We start from the raw sequence: 21,655 nt of genomic DNA, 5'->3' as shown, positions 1-21,655 counted from the left end.
GTATCCGTTTTGCCCTCCTTATTCATTGTTTGCTGATTATTACGGTATGTGTTAAAACATTGCATTAATAAATAATCATCTGTTGCAGATGGTGTATACGTATAAGCGTAAGACTGATCGGGCCAATTGGTCTCAAGAAAACTTAGCTAAAGCAATGGAAGAAGCTAAGAAAACGTCAAAATTACGAGCAAGTAAGATGTATGGTATTCCCTATGCAACCTTACACCGCCACATTGAGAGTGGTTCTTCAAAAAAGAAATTAGGCCGCTTTGAGTCTGTTTTTACGCCAGAGGAAGAAAAGGAGTTGTTGTTGTATGTCCAAAAAATGGACTCTCTGTTTTATGGCCTCACGCGAACCGAATTCCTGCAAATAGTTGGAGAATTTGCTAGAAAGAAAGGCAAAGCTCGTGTTTTTTCCGGAAACATAGCTGGGAAAGGATGGTTTAAAAACTTCAAACTACGCCATCCAACATTGACACTAAGATCGCCGGAGCCAACATCTATAGCTCGAGTCAAAGGATTCAACCGAGAAGCTGTTAATATATTTTATCTATTGTTGGAAGAAGTTGTAGTAAAACATAATATTGAACCGGATATGATCTTTAATATGGACGAGACAGGAGTAAGGACGTCATCAACCAAACCACCTAAAGTATTATCAACCTATGGAAAAAAACAGGTTGGAATTATTTCAAGCAATGAAAAAGGAGTTTTGACAACCGTAGTGTGCTGCTGTAGTGCATCTGGAAGATTTATCCCGCCGTTTTTCATTTTTAAGAGAAAGAGACTCAATCCAAGGCTCTTAGACGGTGCTCCTCCTGGTGCGGAAGCTACGACCACAGACAGTGGATGGATTAATTCTCAGAAATTTTTAGACTGGTTACAAATATTTGTACAAAAAGTGCGTCCCACTACAGAACATAAAGCGCTGTTAATATTAGATAATCACCAATCACACAAGAGTTATGAAGCACTTGATTTTGCAACGAAAAACAATATCATATTTTTGTCAATTCCACCCCACACGTCACACAAACTACAACCATTGGACATTGCAGTCTACGGTCCAATAAAAAAATACTTTGAGATCGAAGTTAATACTTTCCAGAAACAACATCCAGGCAGAACTATCGATCAGTATGACATTGCGAAACTTTTTACGGGAGCGTATTTGAAAGGAGCTGTACCAGCAAATGCAATCAGTGGATTCCGTGCAAGCGGGATATATCCATTCAATAGTCAGATTATTGGGGATGAACATTTTGCGCCGTCTGAGGTTTATCAAGGAAATGCTGCGAACATCATATCAGAAACAAACATCACTAGCCCTAGAAGAGAAGATCAGCAAAATACTACAACAAGTGAGTCAATTACATCATTTTCAGCCAATCGCTGTGCATCACCGGACACAGTCTCCTCCCAAAGCCTTGACCCCAACACTTCTCACCCAGATATCACAAATACAGCGAATAATGAAAATTCACGGAACTTCCAAACACCAAGCACACCAGATTCGAATATTCTACAAGAAATCAGACCAATTCCTGTCGAAATAAAAAAAAGAAATATGTCGGGGAGAAAGCAACAAAAATCTGAAATTCTAACCAGTACACCAATAAAGATGGCACAAAAAGAAAAGCGTGATGCAATAATAGCGAAAAAAAAAGTTTCGTTCGACACCCCTGGTCCATCAAATGTTAAAATGAGGAAGGTACGTGCCAAGAAAGGCCCATCCAAAAATAAAGAAAATAAAGAACAAGCCTTCTTTTGCACTGTCTGCAAAGAACAGTACCAACATCCCCCAATCGAAGATTGGATACAGTGTGATGTTTGCCGAGAGTGGACCCATGAAGCTTGTTCTTCATATTCCGGCCGAGGATCATATTTCTGTGATGATTGTTTTGATTAGTTTTCATTATTTGTTCTGCCCGATCCATGTATTCATTTTGCCCGACCGGTGTATTCATTTTACCCGCCATGGGTGGGCAAAACGGATAATCACCCAAGTTTTAAAAAAATGTTTTTAAATTGAAGAAGATTTTAATTTTTGTTATTTTTTAGGTTTATTATGATTCTTTTGTTACCAAAGATTGTAATCAACAAAGTCAATTATAAGCATGATTATGATATATATTTTTTATTTATTTTTAAAATTAACATATCCTTCTTGCCCGTCCGTCCCCTAGTGCTGGTTTTTAGTTTTTGAGTATTTTTATATTTGTTTTAATATTATAAAGTCATGTCTACTATTAAGACTTATTGACTATTTCTGGTGGTTTTGAATATGTATCTAAATATGTAGTATTCTTAGTTAAAAATAGCACACATAAAATATTTCATATGAAAAAGTAAGTGCCTGCCAATTGTATTTCAATTCATGTACTTCAACATTTGAGACTTAAAACATCAAAATAATGTTTTAATATTTCATCAAGCCTAGACTCATTGATAAAAAAAGTATTATCGAAATGTTATATCAAATAAAGACCTATAACAATAAGTATCATCTGCAGTACAGTAATGATTTTATTAATAAGAACAGACATTTTATTAATAAGACAACAAAGAACTGTTAATAATTTTTTTTATACATTGTATAACAATTTAATTAATAATATGTCGATTGACTAATTTTAGAATGTGTTGTAATATAATATTTAAATTTTTCATGATTAATACTGGCTGAAGGTCTGATACTAGCCAGTAAGAAAGAGAATGTCTAGAAATCGAAAACCAGTGTTTGGTTATAAAGTTATAATGCTAATTCTTTTTAAAATAATGACAATTATAGGCCAGGTTTGGATATAAATATGTATTGTAAAACACGGATTAGTAGCTACTTAATGTTAGTAAATGAATCTGGAAGCATATCGTTGTTTAAACTTGTGACCATAAGAGAACTTTGTCGTTGACCATCTTCAATCACAGCAGAACTATTTTCTCAACAGAATCGTTATCGTACGCCGAAGAAATGTTAAATACATACTTATCTCGTTAGCCATTCTCGTAACCTAAGTCTTTGATATAAGCACTCCGTAGAAAGTCCAGAATATAAATCATTTCTACATGTCTTTTAATTGTATATTAATAGTAATCAATAACAGGTTTCAATTAAATTCTTAGTTTAATGGCTTTTAGTTGTGCAATAACAGTTAACTACTAAAATAACATTCAAGTACAGTACCCCTAGTACGAGTTTCAATACTTCTTGCGTTAATAACGTATCGTCTATTCGAAAACGTTTACGAAGTATTTGAATTCGATAGTATAAGTTTGACATTACTCGTTTGCGTTATAACCATGATAGCCATCGAGCTACTCGAAAAAGACTACCACACAATTCATATTTCCGTCTCACTTACACGCGCTAAAAAGAGTGAAAAAAAATATTTTGTCATTTTTCTTGTATTTGACATTTCTCGCAAAGTATTGTCTAATGTCTTTAAAAATTTTAAGGTTATATTATCGTATTTTACACTGTTTACATTACTATAAGAAATAGAACGGTGAATGCTTTAATTTTTAAGTGTTATAATAGCAGTGAAAAGAAAAGAAATTACACTGAAACATTGTTTGAAAGATTAATTATATTATAAAATTCATCAAGAGGTACGTAAACATAAATTTATTATTACATTAAATAAATAAAACGATACGTAATAATTGTAAGGACCGTAAGTTTATAATAAAGATTCTAAACGTTTAAAAAATATATAAACAGTGAATATTGTTATTAATATAGAGGAATTTGTTTTAAACTATAACTAACCTACAAATATTGTTAATTGAATTCTCCTTACAATTTTACGTTGATATACTTATACATATTGAGAGCATCTATTAATAAGTAAAATTAGTTTGCGAACACTTTTATTCTATATTTAAATTATTGTTTTTATTTCCTGTTTATTAAGTTTAATTTAAAATGAAGTGACTTTCATCTCAATTCAAAGTTATGCTTAAATTATTTTGTTATTTCGATATTATCCTAATTAAATACAAACTATTTCAATATACTACAATAATATGCATGTCTAATTGCCATTATGTATTATGGCCTTTATTAATTATATTTCAATTAGGGTTCACTTAGATTTAAATAATTCCATGATCATGACTTATATGTTTGTGAATGTATTAATAAAAAATATTGTTTGTGATTACAGTTCCAAAGAAGAAAAACAAGCCTAGATAATACAAATACATCTGTGCTGCATTTTCCAGTGTGATGCTACATCTATCACTCTTAACTCCAAGAATCATTGTTAAAATAAAGTTTAATATATAGAAAACAAATACCTAATAATTACTACCTTAATTTGTTTTTTATTTGTCCTAAAATATAATTATGTATATAACATATATAAAGGTCTTTATTTACATTAAACAACAAAGAGTTCATAGTTTTAATTGACTGTTTTAATATACCCCATAATTGAAAAAGTATAAGTAACAACATTCTATTTTATTAAGCAATGAGTATTTTTGAAGTTGATTATTTATGACAGAAATCAAAACAATAGTTATTGATTTTCCAGTGTGATGCTACATCTATCACTCTTAACTCCAAGAATCATTGTGAAAATAAAGTTTAATATATAGAAAACATATACCTTATAATTACTATCATAATTTGTGTTTTTATTTTTCCTAAAATATAATTATAAATATACTACATATATAAAGCTTTTTATTTAAATTAAAAAATAAAGAGTTCATCGTTTTAATATACCCCATAATTGAGAAAGTATAAATAACAACATTCTATTTTATTAAGCTATGAGTGTTTTTGAAGTCGATTATTTGAGAGAAATCAAAACAATAGTTATTGATTTTCCAGTGTGACATTACATCCAACACTCTTAACTCCAAGAATCATTGTGAAAATAAAGTTTAGTATATTGAAAACAAATACCTAACAATTACTTTCTCTTAATTTGTTTTATTTTTCCTAAAATATAATTATATGCACTACATACATAAAGTTACTGATTTACATTAAACAATAAAGAGTTAATAGTTTTAATTATCTGTTTTATACTACTATTGTTATTTATATTTTTCCTTTTAGAAAAAGGATAAATAACATTCTATGTTTTTAAGCAATGAGTGTTTTTGACGTTGATTATTTATAAGAATTCAAAACAATAGTTACAAGCATTTATTGAGTATAATAATAATGTATATATAATTTAATATAAACATATAATATACATACATAATAGTATAATAATGGACCTATAAATGTTTCTAATATAATAATGCATATTTTTTAAATCATTCTCAATTCAATTTAATTTTACAATATCGTAGAAAATAATAGATATTCAATAAAGAGACAAATCCACTTTTCAGTATATTTATTGTTTGAATTAAATCAAAAGGAAATTATATAGAGACGTAGATAACTGTTCAATGCATGGTCACTTGTTTCTTGGATATTGTCTGCACCAAATCATCATTAATAATAGTATAGCTGCTCCAAATAAAGGATTGATTCACTCATAGCCTGAAAAATATATATATTTTTATTAATAATGATTACACTAAAGAATGACAGTTACTTATACTTTGCATGATCCCCATCATACCTTCAAAGCATTCTCAACTGCTACCAATATTGTTAGGAATAATAACAAAAATAAGTTAAGTATTTTTGATGTTTTTGAAAATACTCATTTAAACAATATACATATTTCAATTATAACTTGTTTTACTATTTTGTTTAAGCGATTTTATGATATTATGATAATTGAATTATACTCTTTTACATTATTATCATTTATTTTCGATGTAATTAAATAATACATTAGCATGCCATTTAAAAATATATGTTATATTTAGACTCACCTTGCGTTTGTATCATATTTGTAAATATATTGAAAATAAGTTAATATTTATAACTCATTTCTTCTTCACATGTTAACGCAAAAAAATATTAACATTTTCTAAGGCAATTCTCAAGAAAATATGTTAGTTTAAAATACGGCTAATTAAAGATAAATTTCACCGCAGAATTCAGTTTCGTTGCTTTTTAATGTTCTAAAAGACTACCGTAACAGTTGTAGCTAGTTTTCAAGCATTATATTGCCTCACATGTTTAGTAATTAATTTTCAAAAATAGGTTTCACTGACTCTCACCGAAATAAATTCAGTGAGTTCAAACTCGATAAGAAAGTAACGAAAACGTCAATTTACTTGCGTAAATCTGTCAAAAGTGTTACTCGTACTACCAAAATGTCGAAAACCGCGCGTTATTTCGACTTCGAAGTCGATAACGTTAGTAATAAAAACTCGTACTGCCGATTTTAGTTCCTCTGCGTTTACGCTTGGGGCGCTGATAGGATTTGTATGAAAAGAAAACCGAAAGTAAATTACATGAAGTTAACTGTCAAACTCGTACTAAGGGTACAGATAACAAACAACAAACGTAAAAGTTTTTTTTTAATGTAAATAAACAGTTAAACACTCGATTTTCAGTGTTGCCATTTTATGATTTTTTTAGGAACTATAGTTTTTCGATCGCGTAAGCTAGTAGTTAGTAAGTCAATAATTGTGAACCAATATCTCGGCTGAGTTTTTTTTAACTCCACCTTTTGAAAATGATTGATTTCATTAAACTTTATTTTATGCACTAGATTATATTGTATTTTACCCATACCAATTTAAATTCACGTTTTATTTCAAGAATAGTTCTCCGTAGTACAAGAATTTTACAAACATTCTGAAGATATACTTGTAATTCTTATGCATATGTTGTTCTGTAAATATAGGTCATTTGAGGTCATTTGACGCTAATGGTTAGGCAATTTGCCTACGTCCTAGCTTGTGTACGCATATTTCTACTAAGAAAACACACCTGCAAAGAAAATAACTTGATACTCTAATTCCTACATATAAAACAGACATAACAAAGTAAATGCGTTAATTTAAAGCCATTAAAAATATACGAAAGTTAGAAAACTCGACAACTTAGTATAAAATATGGATGTCTCATTATTTAGCAATTATTATTTGTTAATAAATATTTTTACTAATTAAGTTATATTTTCGTTAATAATATTTTAGTATAAGCATTAATAAAAATAAAAATAAATGCACAATTTAGACAAGACTGGTCACACAGACACAGCTATTTAGTATTTACTATTACATAGTTGCCTATCAAGTGCAAGTTATTCGAATCTCGACATCATGGCTATCTTAAATGATAATTTACAATGTTGTATTACAATTTTAAACAGTGAAAGTTTTGATTTATGAGTGTATTTTATAGCAATGGTAAAAATAACATCGTTTTCTACTAATATTTTCATTCAAATGCTTGCGTAGTCGTCGTAATTGGTATTTCTTGTGTAAACAGGTAAGTGGAAAAGATATAATATAATGATAAATTTGAAAATAAATTGCTAGTTGATATAGCCGTTCTCTTGCTGGATACCTTCATAGATATTCATCCTACTACGTTTCTTAACGGTCGCCATCAATCCAGAATGACATTCCGAATAGGTGGTCGCTGTGAGTTCTATATAATTCCGTAAAATGACGAAAGAAAAGTGCTTGTAAATGTCATTTAGAATAAAATATATACTGATTGGATTGATTGTGTTTTAAAATAATTGCTTTACAAATTCATATTGAATAAAAGATCCATGTTAGGTTATTTTCATGTTTTTTTTTAAACATTTGAAACAACTATGAGTAGTAGAATACCACAAATATCTCTTTCACTTGCAGCAATGGGATTGTCTATACTTTGAAACTTGTAACTAATCGGGGAAGGATGGAATGCATCGAAACTTCCTGTTAATGTAATGAACATAAGATCATAATATCATATCAATTATAGTAACAGTGCAATTTGATACAGTAATATAACTTGCAGTGTATCTGTATACCTAAACTCTACTCTGATAATTATTTAGAAATTTACTAAGAAAAATGATATTAGTACATGGTTCAAAATTTATAATCAAGTGTGATTGTACTAGTTGGTTGGATATTAATGGCATAAACCGATAAAATTTAAAAGAGTACATTATTATATTTTATAAGTTAACCTGAATACTCTTCAACTTTTTAAGATAAATATTATTCATAATTACATCTTACAACTGATATTATCAATATAGTCAGTCAAATTATTTGACTGTTTGACTCAAATACAAGATGAAAAAGTGTGGAATTAATACTTGTAAGCTTCCAGGCAGGATACATTACTTACATAGATTATTGTAATTAATTAACATGACTGTATTTTTAAATGTTGAAAAAGCATAACTACTGACTTTTTCTTGGTAGAATCTACTTTCTGAACCAGTGGTAGCTATACTTAATATAGTTTTTAAATGACGATTCAAAAGTGCTTGTAAAACAATTGTTAAAGGAACAAACCCTGATAGTATTTTTACCACATTAGTTCGACATATACATTTTGTTTTGTGTTCTTTTTTTTCTCTTTCTTTCTATGTAATCAATTAATATATTTAAGCATTAAATTTAAAGTTAATAATGAGTCTAATAAATGTAAACACTGATTGTGAGGTCACTGGCCTTTAAGATAACAGGTCTCTTGGTTTAGTGGTACAGGGCCTCTTTGATATATTAACATTAAATATATTTGATTTGATCTGCAAAAGTATACATAAGAATGTTAATTTCGATAAAAGTATTTTATTTTATTTTTAATTTTAAAAACCACAATGAAATTTTTTTTTCTGAATAAACTTTTATTGTTTCAGAACACTGGAAGTAGACTGTGACATTGATGTTAATACAATGGAGTCTCCCAAGCCTCGAGTGGACAAAATAAATACTTATTCAACAAAGACGTTGCAGAGAATTTATAAATTTTTCTGAAGATATATACTTTTATACCAGTACCACATTACAACTCAGCTACTAGCTAGCTAAGTAACACAAATGCAAATTATGTTAGTAGCAATACAATGGTTGAAAAAAAACCAATTACTTAAAATTATTTATTTAAAATTAAAACTATTTTCTAATTAAGACTAACTTCTCGATTGAAGTCAAATCTAATAATAATTTACATTGCTAATGGATTAACAATGCATCCTCGGCTGATGCAATATTTCACAATATCCGTCCTAAATTCTTTTACTTAAGCCCGGGCTTCCCTAACTGTGAGTCGCGACGCCCTGGGGCGTCGCGACATTATCCCAGGGGCGTCGCGTGGCGATACGTTGATGCGACTGAGTCGAGTGAGCGCCGCGCGCATTCTGTCAAACACCGCGGCGCGAGAACGGGAGAGCGACTGACCGCCGCCCGCGCCGCCCCGCCCGCGATCCGCGTTTTCGATACCGCGCGTGATCATGTCGTTCAGTCCATAAACTATTACTTACTATTGCGTTCAGTCCCGCTTTTCTTTTGTTTAATTACGCAACCGGCGTTTTAAAGTTAGACAGATTAAATTGGATAGATTTATAAGGTTAATTATGGATAAATTTATCGAAAAAAATAGAAAACGGAATGAGGGGTCAGGCGAGAGCAGTAATGTAACTGGAGGGAAGCGAAAGAAATATAGAAAATATGACGACGAATATTTGGATTTCGGATTTACCTGCATTACTAAAGAAGATGTAGAACTTCCTCAATGTGTTGTTTGCTACAAAGTGTTGGCAGCTGAAAGTATGCTTCCGAACAAACTAAAGCGGCATTTGGAATTAGTTCACAGTGATTTACAAGGTAAGCCGAGAGAGTTTTTTGTAAGAAAACTGCGAGAGTTAAAACATCAATCCATGTCTTTGGTTTCAAGAGCAACAGTTCCTGCAAAAGCATTGCTCGCCTCCTACATGGTAGCTCACCGTATTGCCAAATGTAAGAAACCACACACGATTGCTGAGGAACTGATTTTGCCTGCAGCGGTTGATATGGTATCAATAATGATTGGAGAATCGGCAGCTAAAGAAATAAAAAATATACCTCTTTCAAACAATACGATTAGTCGCCGTATTCACGACATGGCAGAAGATATCAATGAGCAAATTGTTAGAAAACTTTCAGGTTTATTTGCAATTCAACTGGATGAGGCGACGGATAGTAATGATGATGCTCAATTGATATGTTACGTACGGTACATACATGAAAATAATCTGTGTGAGGATTTGTTGTTTTGCAAAAAAATATGTGAAGGTGGTAAAGCTACTGATTTATTTCACATTTTGGACTCATATATGACTGAAAATAATATTAGCTGGGAAAACTGTGTGGGTGTGTGTACCGATGGTGCCCGAGCGATGTCTGGACAGTATGGAGGATTACAAGCTCTCATCAAAACCAAGGCTAAAAATGTAAAATGGACACATTGTGTCATACATAGGGAGGCCTTGGCAGCAAAGAACATTACACCATAGTTAAGTAATGTGTTGGATTGCATTATTAAAGTGGTAAACTACATTAAAACTCGACCGGTAAAAGCGAGACTTTTCAATAAACTTTGTGAAGAATTGGGTGCCGAGCATACTACTTTAATTTATTATTGCAACTCACGTTGGTTGTCCAGAGGTAACGTTCTCGCACGTGTGTATGAATTAAGAAATGAGTTTTATACTTATTTACAGAGAGAATCACACGAAGATGCGGAAAATTTTAATAATACAGATTTTATTATAAAATTGGCATACCTCTGTGACATATTCAACAAATTGAACGATCTTAATAAGTCTTTGCAGGGTAACAATACCCATATCCTGCAATTGGCAGATAAAATAACAGGGTTTCAGAAAAAGTTGCTGTTTTGGAAGAGAAAATTAGAAGATCAAGTAATTGACTGTTTCCCATCTTTAGAAAGTATTCTTCAAGAAAAATCGATACAAAACCTTGACCCTTCTTTAAAAACAATATTTACACAGCACTTGCTTTCATTAAGCGACCACTTTCAAAAATATTTTCCCGATAACCTTCAGCAATACTGGGTCAGAAACCCTTTTCAATCACCAACACCATCGACACTTTCAACAGAGGAGGAAGAACAACTTATTGAATTGTCCTGTGATTCCAACTTGAAGCTTCAATACGCCTCAGATAAACTGTTTGAATTTTGGAGCTCAGTACCTCGAGAATACCATGCCATCAGAACTGCAGCTATAAAGGTCTTATTACCATTTGCCACTTCATACTTGTGTGAAACAGGTTTTTCTGCAGTTGCAGTAATAAAAAACAAGTACAGGTCAAAAATAGACGTAGAGACAGAAATGAGAGTGGCAATTTCCAAACTGGAGCCCCGTTTCCAAAAACTTTGCTCAGAAAAACAAGCACATCCATCTCATTAGGGCACAGCCAGTTTATAAATATCTCATTTTGTTATTATTCATAAATAAGTTTTTTATAATTATGTACCCATTAAATAAAAATTGATTGGCAAATTCGTGTTTCACTGTTAACCTGTTACTAGAGTAGTACCCACAAAAACTCGCTAGTATTTTTGGGGACTGGATTGAGGGGCGTCGTAACAAAATAGCATATACCCAAGGGAGTCACAACACTAAAAAGTTTGGGAAGCCCAGGGCTAGAAGATATCGTAACTACTGAGACACAGATATATTACAACAAGGCGGAATATAAGGGCACAAATACGGGGAATGGGCCTTCCACGCTGAAAGAATATTCCAGTATAGATGAGCAGATATTTACAATGAAGGGTCCTGTGGCAATTGATGGGCTAGAAGATACTAACTACTAGCTAACTATTGAGACACAGATATAATATGATAGTGCTATAGCGTATATAAATAAATTGGTCAATATACTGTCTTGTAATTGTGTTAAAAAATAAATTAGTTAAAATTGTATTTCAAATGACTTATTTTCCAGATAAAAGAAATCAACGTGGACAGTAAGACATCTAGTCCCATATTACCGACTGTTTCGTCACACATAAAACAAAGAAATGCTGTGGCTACTCCTAAGCGCAAAGTAAACTCCAACCCCAACACCCAAAAAAGAAGACATAGGAATTAGGCTAACTTCGTCAACAGGTATCGATGCTGGTTTTTCTTGTCCAATAGAAAGTAATTCTTAAACCTTCTACAAATATGATATGTATAGAACTGTGTACGTATGTATGTGTGTATCTAACTGAATTCCTTGAACAGAATTAGATATTTTTGTGTGTTTTTGAGTGTATCAATAAATGGTTTAGATTGGACCCAATAGTTGACGCTGCGATCAGAAAATAAATATAATTCTTATTTAATTTGGGCGATTTCGGGACGATAAAATGCTTGTAAATTTCAGATAATTTAGATGTAAAATTATTAAAATTGGAGGGAGAAAATATAAAATAAAAAATTAAATTATTTGATAAAAAAAATAGTATTGTGGCGTCCCGCCACATTTATTATTTTCATAAAAAATATTATTTATATAATTATTTAAAATAAATAAATTCAACAAACAAACAAAGTTCCAACCGCGCGACGATAATTTTTATATCAGCTAGTGACGTGATGTTAAAAGCGATCGTACGATCGCGCGGCTCGCCCACCCACCCCGGCAGCTAGCGGCCGGCGGAAAGACGCGCGCGCCGCGCGGACGCCAGTCGGATTTCGATCTCGATGCGGACCGCTTTGTTGCTTATTTTCGGCTTTCACGCACTTTACGCCTTCATTACTTTCGTTATTTTTTTCTTTGCAAATTTGCTTGTGCTGTTACCCTATTGAGTATATCTTCTATGTGTGTAGACTCATTGTGCTGTGTGATAGTTATAAGTGTAAACAAAAAACTGTTGATCGTTCATTGTTTTATTATATTCGCGTTCTCCATGTACCATCGAAAATAAGTTACTCACCACGCACCTACAACTACAGTATTGAAATAGAGAAGAATCACATCTTATAACGGTATAACTAAATATATTTTATTATTTATATAAAAATGTATATACGTAGGTGTACTCCATAAAATATAGTAGATGTTATAAACATTTAATAATAAAAGGTTTTGTATTTTGAATAATTATACTTAACCCTTTATAACGCAACCTCGTAAAATTTATAAATTACCCAGTTTTATGGTAGTTTTCAATAAATTAAAATACACGTATTTTTTAATTTTTCATTATTTTTATTAGAAAAGTACCAAAATGAAAAAAAGGGGAGTGTGACAGATATGTTACATTGACACAAACTGCTCCTTTAAGATGTATGGAAGGCCCTATAACAATTATTTTGTTTATTGTAGCATAACGCTACGCCACACTTTTCACACAGCGTTTGTGTTACGCCTCCACATTTAGGATATTTACACCTGATCCTTTTCTCAGCCCACACAGGCCAATGACCATCTTGGTCTTGGCGTACAGCTACCGGGGGCACATACTGAGCTGGACCTTTGCGCTTTTTGGCTTGAATTTCCGGCTCAATGTTTCTCCGTGTTATATTTGCCTTTGTCCCGATCTTACATAATACTGTACCAACCTCTTCTCGGAAATCGGCTGACGACAATATGTTCTCTTGCATGTTTTTGGTTTTATATACTCTCTTATATAGCAACCAGGCATTGGACATAGCAAGATCCAAAAAGTGGTAAAACATACGAACCTGCCATCTTTTGCTTCGGAGTTTGATCTTATATCTTCCCATGATACTATCTATCAAATCAACGCCGCCCATATGACGGTTATATTCTCCGACTATATTTGGTCGATCAATGGTTATATAACATTTACGCACCTTATCATACCTTGAAACTTGAGCTTTAGGTAGTTCGCCTACAAAACTTGAAGCAAGTGTGACTATTTTATTGTCTTTCCAGGCAACTGTAGAGATCTCTGTTCCTTCAATACTGCCAACATATTCAATTGAGTAGCCTCGATCTTTTTTAGAGATCTCTTTATCCTGGGGGAGTTTGCAATCAGGTATGCGATTACGTCGTATTGTCCCAAGGCTAAGAATGCCTTCTTTGGCTAGATATTCCAAGAGTGCCAAAGATGTAAAATAGTTATCGAAATAAAGGCGATAGTTTTGATTTCGCGGTATTTCACGAGAAAGTCTCACAACAACATTTGATGCAGCTCCTAAATCTGGTTCACCAGGCTCAACTTTATTTTCTGTTCCAGTTTCAGGCTCAAATTTGTATGCAAAACCGCTCACACCACTCAGTACATAAATTTTGTAGCCCCATTTATTTGGCTTCTTAGGGTTATACCTTTTCAAATTGTGTCTGGCTTTAGTTGAGCAAATTTGCTCATCCACGCAAAGATTCCAGGGGCACATTCTGGCAGGTTTCATTTAGAGTTTGAATAACTGGCCTAATTTTGAAAAGACGGTCATGGTCGTTATGATCGCGAGGAACATTATTTGAATTGTCGTTGATATGTATAAATCGCCTTATTTTTTCAAATTTATTTACTGGCATTGTGTCTTTTACAAGAGGTGTTCCTATGTTCCTGCTCCAATGTTTCGTAACTCTTGGAAGATGCACTAACGACATGATGTATACAAGTCCAATGAATTGCTGCATATCTGTCTCTGTGACACGAAAAGTCTTACTTGGATCTTTTTGCACAATATATAGATTCGTTTGATTGGCAATGTTTTCAATCAAGTTTTTTGGAAATATTTTGAAAAAGAACTGGATCGGAGTATCAAGGTCTAAGAAATCCGGGGACAAGGTCTCGTTACCACAGCACAGCTAGGTATTTTATCCAGTTTTTAAATTTTTTTCGAATTTTTCAATCCTTACCCACTAACGTCTTTTAAAAACTGACGACATGAGAATTTCGAACCAACTTTGATACAAGTAACGCCATCTAGTTTGCATAAATTACACTAAGTATGTATCAAACGGTTTGTTACCGTCGTGACACAGTGAATTAAAATGGAATAAAACAACAACTTTAGATTTTTTGAGGAGTAGTTTTGTTTGTTACAGTTATGTCACATAGTGATATAAAGGGTTAACTTGTAACTATAATGTACAATAAACCAGAGAGCCTTTTTCTACAGATTAAATTATATAATAAATACAGAGTAAAAAGTGCTGCCACCATAGATAATAATTATAGTAAGTAATGAGCAAGTGTAATTATTTATTAAATTAAATGAAGAGTAAAAGAGCTTCATTTACATATCTTTGATAAAGTCGCACAAGTTTTGGCTAGCATGTCGACCATTATAATTGATACAACCAAGTAGTGCTGAGTCAAGTTGTGTATCTTCATTTAAAAAATGGGCTACAATAGCTATGTAGCTATCATTATTCTGTAACGTCCATATATCTGTACTGAGAGACAACGCTGGTGCGGCGTGTACTTTTTTTTTACTTCTTCGATTACGTCACTGTGAATTTTTGAGATTAAATTTTCAGAAAGCGTTTTCCTTGAGGGTAATTTGTAGCCTGAGCACTGAGTAACTAAGTCAATAAGCTTGCGAAATTCTATCTTATTCTTAGAGCATGTTGCCCTTTAGCTATCATCTTGACCAGTTGTTTGTCAATTCGCTCAACCTTTCGAACTGGTGCTGGTTTACGAATGTATTGGTTTATTGACTGATGGGAGTTTACTGTAGTTGAAGATGAAAATATTTTTTTTTTTCGCTTGCGTTAGCTTTTGTTGACACAGGTGTTAGTGAGATATCTGTGTTTTTATATTAATGCTGTGTATCTATTTTATGAATTTTCGGTGTAAATAATTAATTTTATGGTTTCTGGGTTTTACTAACATAATTCGGTTTCGGTAAGTGTTATTTTTCTTTTGATTATATATATAGTATATTAGTTACGTTACAGTAGTTGGTGTATAATTGATGTCGATCCACCTCCCGAACCTCCTGATCCCGAGGGTTCAGAATTACAAATTGATCCTTCAACATCCTCTACTCGCAAACGCTTCGGCGACAAATCTTCTTGCTCACCTGATTCTTCTTCAAAGAAAACAGTAATCCACCCTTCTACCGCTAGTCCCTCTATCCAGAACGATTACGTTAATCTTTCGTATATTGATGGCCCAAAAAGTTACACGGATGACGACAAAGGTCCCTTCATTGGATGGAATGATTAATCATTGGCCTTCAATACGGTGTTATGGCATTTGATTCTATATCATAATTTATATCACATTATTATTGCATGTTATGAATATAGCAGGGGATATTGAATTTGCTTTATTATATACTGTTAGCGATAAAAACATCACCGGTGTTGTGGTCACGTGTCCAACTATTGTAAAACTATAAAAGAGCATGACAAAGGGGGGATCGGACACTTTTTCTTGAGCACTCGTAACGTACAGACGTTGACGAGACCTTTTTTGTAGTCCTAATCTTTGTTCTATATTTTTGTGTGTTTATTAGAATAAATAATTGCTATAACATTTTTGTAAAGTTTTGTTTGTTGATTTAAAGATATTCTTATGGAAGATTTAATAGTTTTGTTTTCATTCGTATTTAAGTTTAATTGTTAAATTGATTATAAATAAGAAACCTTTTAATTTTGAGTAGTTTTATTTTTTTTAATTTAATTATTTGCCTTTTGCTAACATCAGAAGTGGGATCTGGCTCCATAGCTAGATTTCCTTTTGATTTGGCATTCTGACTAGGGTTCATTAACTGCCTCTGACTAAGATGTCAGGCACAAGTAAGAGACAACGAGGTAAAAATACTAATGACACACTAATACAAGGTTTAGAACAGCAGTTGCAGGCAATTCTAGATCGTCTCAATGCCTTGGAAGATAGCTCCAGCAACGGGCGTTTAAGCAATGCAGTGGCTCAGGCTTCTGGATCAGGTACTGCTGATGTGTTGCCTGTGCTACTACCAACACCTGATCACCCGGAGTCACAAATACAGCCAGCATCACCACTGCCGCGTCCAACCGAGGTATCCGATACAGTGCCGGATTAAGCCAGCGCGGGGCCTGTAGCAAATTCTGTCAAGGGGCCCTTGGTTTGCTGTCGGTTCTCAAATTTAGGGTATTAAATAAAATAAAACTGTTACAAATAAACTTTTCTGGATTTATTATGGGCAAATTTAGCGATTACACTTTCAATATCGACTTCTTTAAGCAAGTCATGCTCTATATTCAACAACGTGAGATGATTAAGACGTTCTTGGCCCATAGTGTTCCTTAATTCATTTTTAATTCGTTTCAACGTTGAAAAAGAACGTTCGCCACTGCAGTTAGTGATCATGAGAGATAAGTAAATGCGCAAGGCAATTTCTAAGTTTGGGAAACACGATTCTAAAGAATTATTTAATAAAAGTTTATAAAATTGCAGTTCCAGAGGCTCCTGTTTCTTGCTGTCAATTACAGTAGCCACATCTGTTTTCAGCAGCTCTGCGAACTGCACTAATTCGCCGCCTAGGCTGTTCTCCAAATCATCTTCGTAAGCACTGACCATCCTTGACGATTTTTCCAAAATCTTATCTGTTGTAAGAGATTTTATCTGTCGAAATACTTCAAAAACACTAGTAATTTTATGATATGCTTTCATACGTTTAGTTAAAGCAGACAGTACGTTATCAATTATGACAATAAACACCTCAAATTCGAAACGTTGTCCAGGTGTTTGATTTTCAACAAAGTCGTCGAGTGTAGTAGAGCCGCTGAAATGGTCGTACTTTGTATTTCGCTTGATTCGTCGTGATGTCTGTTGCTGGTATTCTTCACAGTTAGTCAAATCTTTGGCTCTTGCCTCAATATCTGAAAATGTGGATCGCATTGCTTGGACGTAGCCATATAATGATTCATAAAGGGCGTATCCCGTATTAAGATCTTGATCAGACGATTGTAGCGAAGCACTAGTCGCTTGCAAGCGTTCTAGGATTCCGTTCCAAGTAATTGTCATTATTCCCGTTTCTAACTTATTCATCGTTGAAACTAGTCCATAAGCTTTATTACGGCACTCCGCTTTCTGATCCACGTTATTGAAAATGTCTTCCAATACTTGCTTAATAGTGGTAAAACCACATAAAAGTGCCTTCGTAGCATCAGCTCGGGCTGACCACCTAGTGTCTGATAACCGTTTCAAAATCGGAATTTTCGAAGCGGAATCTTTAAGTGCATTCGTAAGACGACCCCATCGGTAGGTAGAAGCGGAAAAAAATGTATAGAGGCTTTCAATGAAATCGAAGAAAAGTAATGCTTCTGTACAGCAGTCTGCAGCGCACTTAGCAACCAAATTTAATGAATGTGCAAGGCAGGGAATGTATTCTGCGTACTTATTTATTTCCTTAATTCGGGCCTGTAAACCGGTGTATTTCCCACTCATGTTGCTGGCATTATCGTAGCTTTGCCCACGACAATCTTTGATATCAATGCCACTCTCACTCAAGAAACCTAGTAAACTTTGAGCGAGTTGTTCAGCAGTATGACCTTCCATGTCCAAGAACTTAACAAATCTTTCCACTGGTCCAGATGGCAGAACATAGCGTACTGTCAGAGTCAGTTGGTCTACATGCGATATATCTGGAGTAGAATCCAATGAAACTGAGTAGTATTTGCATATCTTAATTTCGCAAATAATTTGATCCAGTATGCTTGATGCAATTAGATGAATAAATTCCTCACAAGTTGTTTTAGATAAATATGACGTATGTCCCTTTCCCTTATTAGCATGACTTTGAATATGTTGAGCCATAAAAGCGTCAAATTGGGCTATTAATTCTAACAAGCCTAAATAATTTCCATTGTGAGATGAACCAATAATTTCGTCACTACCCCGAAACGCAAGACCTCGTTCTGCTAAAAACTTTATTACTGCAATGATTCGTTTTAAGAGTAGCCTCCAATACTTTTGCTCAGTCTCAATTTGGCTCACAAGTTGAGAATCAACACGCGTATTCTTGTTTTTGAGGTTTAACAGCGAAATTATGGCTTGTCTATGCTCAGTGCTTTCTTCATGTCTTGTCAACAAATTGTGCGCATTCTTCCAGTCATTTAATCCGTCTTTCGTAAACCGTGGTGAACTATCTGAATTCGTAATTTTACAAACAAAACAGAAAAGTCGTCCTTTGGTTTCCGAATAACACAACCAGTCTCTGACGTGAGTTTTATTCGTTAGTTTATGTTTATAGGTGAAAAATGACTTATGGCAGAAACGTGGTTTATTTTCGTTTTCATAAATTTTCTTTGAAGACAAAAAATCTCCATTCATATTTTGCAGTACGCTGCTTCCTTTTTCAATCCAATAATCTCTATCAAAGTTGCTCGGCCATTCCTCAATATCGTTGGAGTATATTTTACTTTCGTTTTGTTTTTGGACTGAAACTGTAGTGACATTAGAGTCAACTTTTTGATTAGAACACGACGACTCTAGATCGAGAGGACTGGCTGTGCTTATAACTTCTCTTTGGCTAGAAAATGATATACCTAAATTAAGAGGAATTGCTGTCTCTTCAACTACAGCATCACTTATAGAAAATGTAGCTTCATCAGAAACGTTAGTAGTACCACTATCATAATATGTACAATGAGATGCAACCTCTGTATTTTCTGATTTACTTTCTATAGATTCAGCAACATCACTCTGAACATTAAAATACTCGGCCAGCTTACGTGTTTTTGATACAACAGCTTCGTTCTTTTTTTTCTTTTCATCTTTTGCTTTACGCTTAGCACTTCCAGAAGCGTAGTGCCGACCAGTATCTCTAGATCTGCTGCTCATGTTACCTACGGTTAGAGAATTTTTTTTTTTAAATTAATTGTTTTTTAAAATGCGTAAATTTGTTAATAATTTTTAAATATTTTTTCTTGTTTTTATCACTTTCATTGTGATATTTCTTTATTTTACAACATTGATCCTATAATTACTGCGAGGAAGCATAAACTACTTTACTACTTTCATTGATAATGATAAGTCATGTCATGACCTTTTACCAACTTTCATTTATTGATTCAAGTCTAAGAGCGATCGCCAACGTCCGTCTTTTTGTAGGACAACTAGTGTTGCCGAAATCAATCTAACAAAAAAACGTCTTGTATTAAAAAAATCAACATGTCAAATGCGATTTAATAAAAAACATACCTACCTATAGTTTGTAAAAACTAGGATGATTCGCGGGACAGCTGTCTGTGTGATATTACTAGGGTAGAGATGTGGTTTAAAAAAATCGATTATCGGGCGATATTGAATCAAAATTTGATCACACAATGTTACTTATATGTCTAAGAAAAAACATCTACATAATATAAAATTAAAGTATCTGATAAAATGTACCTACTACATTTATTATAAAATTGTATCTGGTAAAATGTGAAAATAAAAGTTTCATACTAATTGTATATGAAAAGTTATAACCTTAGATAGGTACATAATAAATATATCAAATAATATTTAATTTTTTGTCTGTCTATCCGTCTGAGCTAAGTCCGCGACTTAAAAGCCACTTAGGTACTTTAAAGAAGCGTGTCTATCTATATTCAACTTTATAGTTCAAAAGTAATTTTGATATTTACTTTAAATGCAAATAAATATTATGATTATGATTATGATTAAATCCGTTTATCAAATAATAAGTTCAACGTAAGTTTTAATCGAACCAAAAAAAAATCTTTTGATTATTCATATTTTCATTGATGATTTATTTTAATCGATGGTTGTAATGACGCATTGAACATCCCTCTCTGTGGGTGACAAACAATAAAATATGAACTTTTTTGAATTTGGAATGGGCGTATAACAATAATCTCGAACTTCATGCGCGTCATTTCGACGACAGCTGTCTCGCGAATCAAGCTACATTTTACAAGGTATAGTAAAATATCTTACCTTAAGTGAAGTTATTCTCGTTGATATTTTTGATTTGCACTTGCACATACAAAAACTCTTCTATTGTGTTTTATGAAGATAATTGAATGAATTGCACACAGCGCTACCTACGTCAATCACGAAAACAGTACTCGAAGCAATGTCAAGACAACTTTTCTCACAATATTCACATTTAAAGTGCTTTCATTAGTTTTTTATATTGAGCCAAAGGAAAGTGTATATCAATTTCTTATTGTTTGATAGTCAATAGAATCCTATTTTATTTGTTCGAGTTACGACTAGCTCGATCGATGACAATATCAGGGAATTCCCCAAATAGTTTTGCAGTGTTGCCAAATTGCGTTTAGTGCAGTGCAAGTAGTACAACACATAACTTGTGTGTGGCTAGCGCTCAATTTAAAAAATGTGGTACAATTTCAAATTATTGTTGTTGATTTTGATACCAACGTTTTTCGTGATAGATATTATACCTAGAGGTGAGGCGGAAATAGCTATGCGCGCAGTTCGGGTCGGCTCGGTTCGCCCGCCAATGGCACCAACCGAGCGGACAAATACTCGCTTTTTTTTTTCTTACACATACAAAATACCATCTATTTGTCTTTTTTCGTTTATTTCATTAAGAAAAAAATCAAAATTACTTGTAGTTTGGTAGTAGTTTTGTAAACAAAACATTTTCTTCATAAGTCTTGCAGTTGAATTGGTGTAATTACGAAATACCTATTTGAGCGCGGGGCCCTCCAATTCGCGGGGCCCGTAGCATTTGCTACTCTTGCTACGTGGCTAATCCGGCACTGATCCGATAGTGCTAGTCTGGACATGTCTGTGCAGCCGGGACCATCGGTATCCTCCGATACCATTGTGAGTGAGGTGACCGACAGGATTGTTAACGCCATCAACTTAATCCCGGTAAGATACACCCATATTTAT

At 33.3% G+C, this 21,655-nt stretch overlaps 3 protein-coding genes across 3 annotated transcripts; 1 reads left to right on the top strand and 2 right to left on the bottom strand.

The window, feature by feature from the left end:
- The first annotated feature begins 9,458 nt into the window (after positions 1-9,458).
- On the top strand, positions 9,459-11,982 carry LOC124541369 (protein FAM200B-like). Its single transcript, XM_047119224.1, has 4 exons — positions 9,459-10,091; positions 10,584-10,784; positions 10,929-11,114; positions 11,836-11,982. Exons 1-4 carry the CDS (start codon positions 9,459-9,461, stop codon positions 11,980-11,982), a joined length of 1,167 nt encoding a protein of 388 aa, XP_046975180.1.
- A 1,258-nt stretch (positions 11,983-13,240) lies between these two features.
- LOC124541368 lies at positions 13,241-14,237 on the bottom strand. Its single transcript, XM_047119223.1, has 3 exons — positions 14,019-14,237; positions 13,695-13,859; positions 13,241-13,324 (listed from the first exon to the last, which is right to left on the bottom strand). Exons 1-3 carry the CDS (start codon positions 14,235-14,237, stop codon positions 13,241-13,243), a joined length of 468 nt encoding a protein of 155 aa, XP_046975179.1.
- Positions 14,238-16,826: 2,589 nt separating this feature from the next.
- Positions 16,827-21,373, bottom strand: LOC124541555 (zinc finger MYM-type protein 1-like). Its single transcript, XM_047119473.1, has 2 exons — positions 20,729-21,373; positions 16,827-19,629 (listed from the first exon to the last, which is right to left on the bottom strand). The coding sequence occupies exon 2, from the start codon at positions 19,622-19,624 to the stop codon at positions 16,952-16,954; it is 2,673 nt and encodes an 890-aa protein (XP_046975429.1). The 5' UTR covers positions 19,625-19,629; positions 20,729-21,373; the 3' UTR covers positions 16,827-16,951.
- Between the last annotated feature and the right edge of the window lie 282 nt (positions 21,374-21,655).

This window comes from Vanessa cardui, chromosome 28, assembly GCF_905220365.1.
Source record: "Vanessa cardui chromosome 28, ilVanCard2.1, whole genome shotgun sequence".
In the NCBI taxonomy this organism is placed as follows: domain Eukaryota; kingdom Metazoa; phylum Arthropoda; class Insecta; order Lepidoptera; family Nymphalidae; genus Vanessa; species Vanessa cardui.
This window is presented reverse-complemented; position numbering and strand designations above follow the sequence as displayed.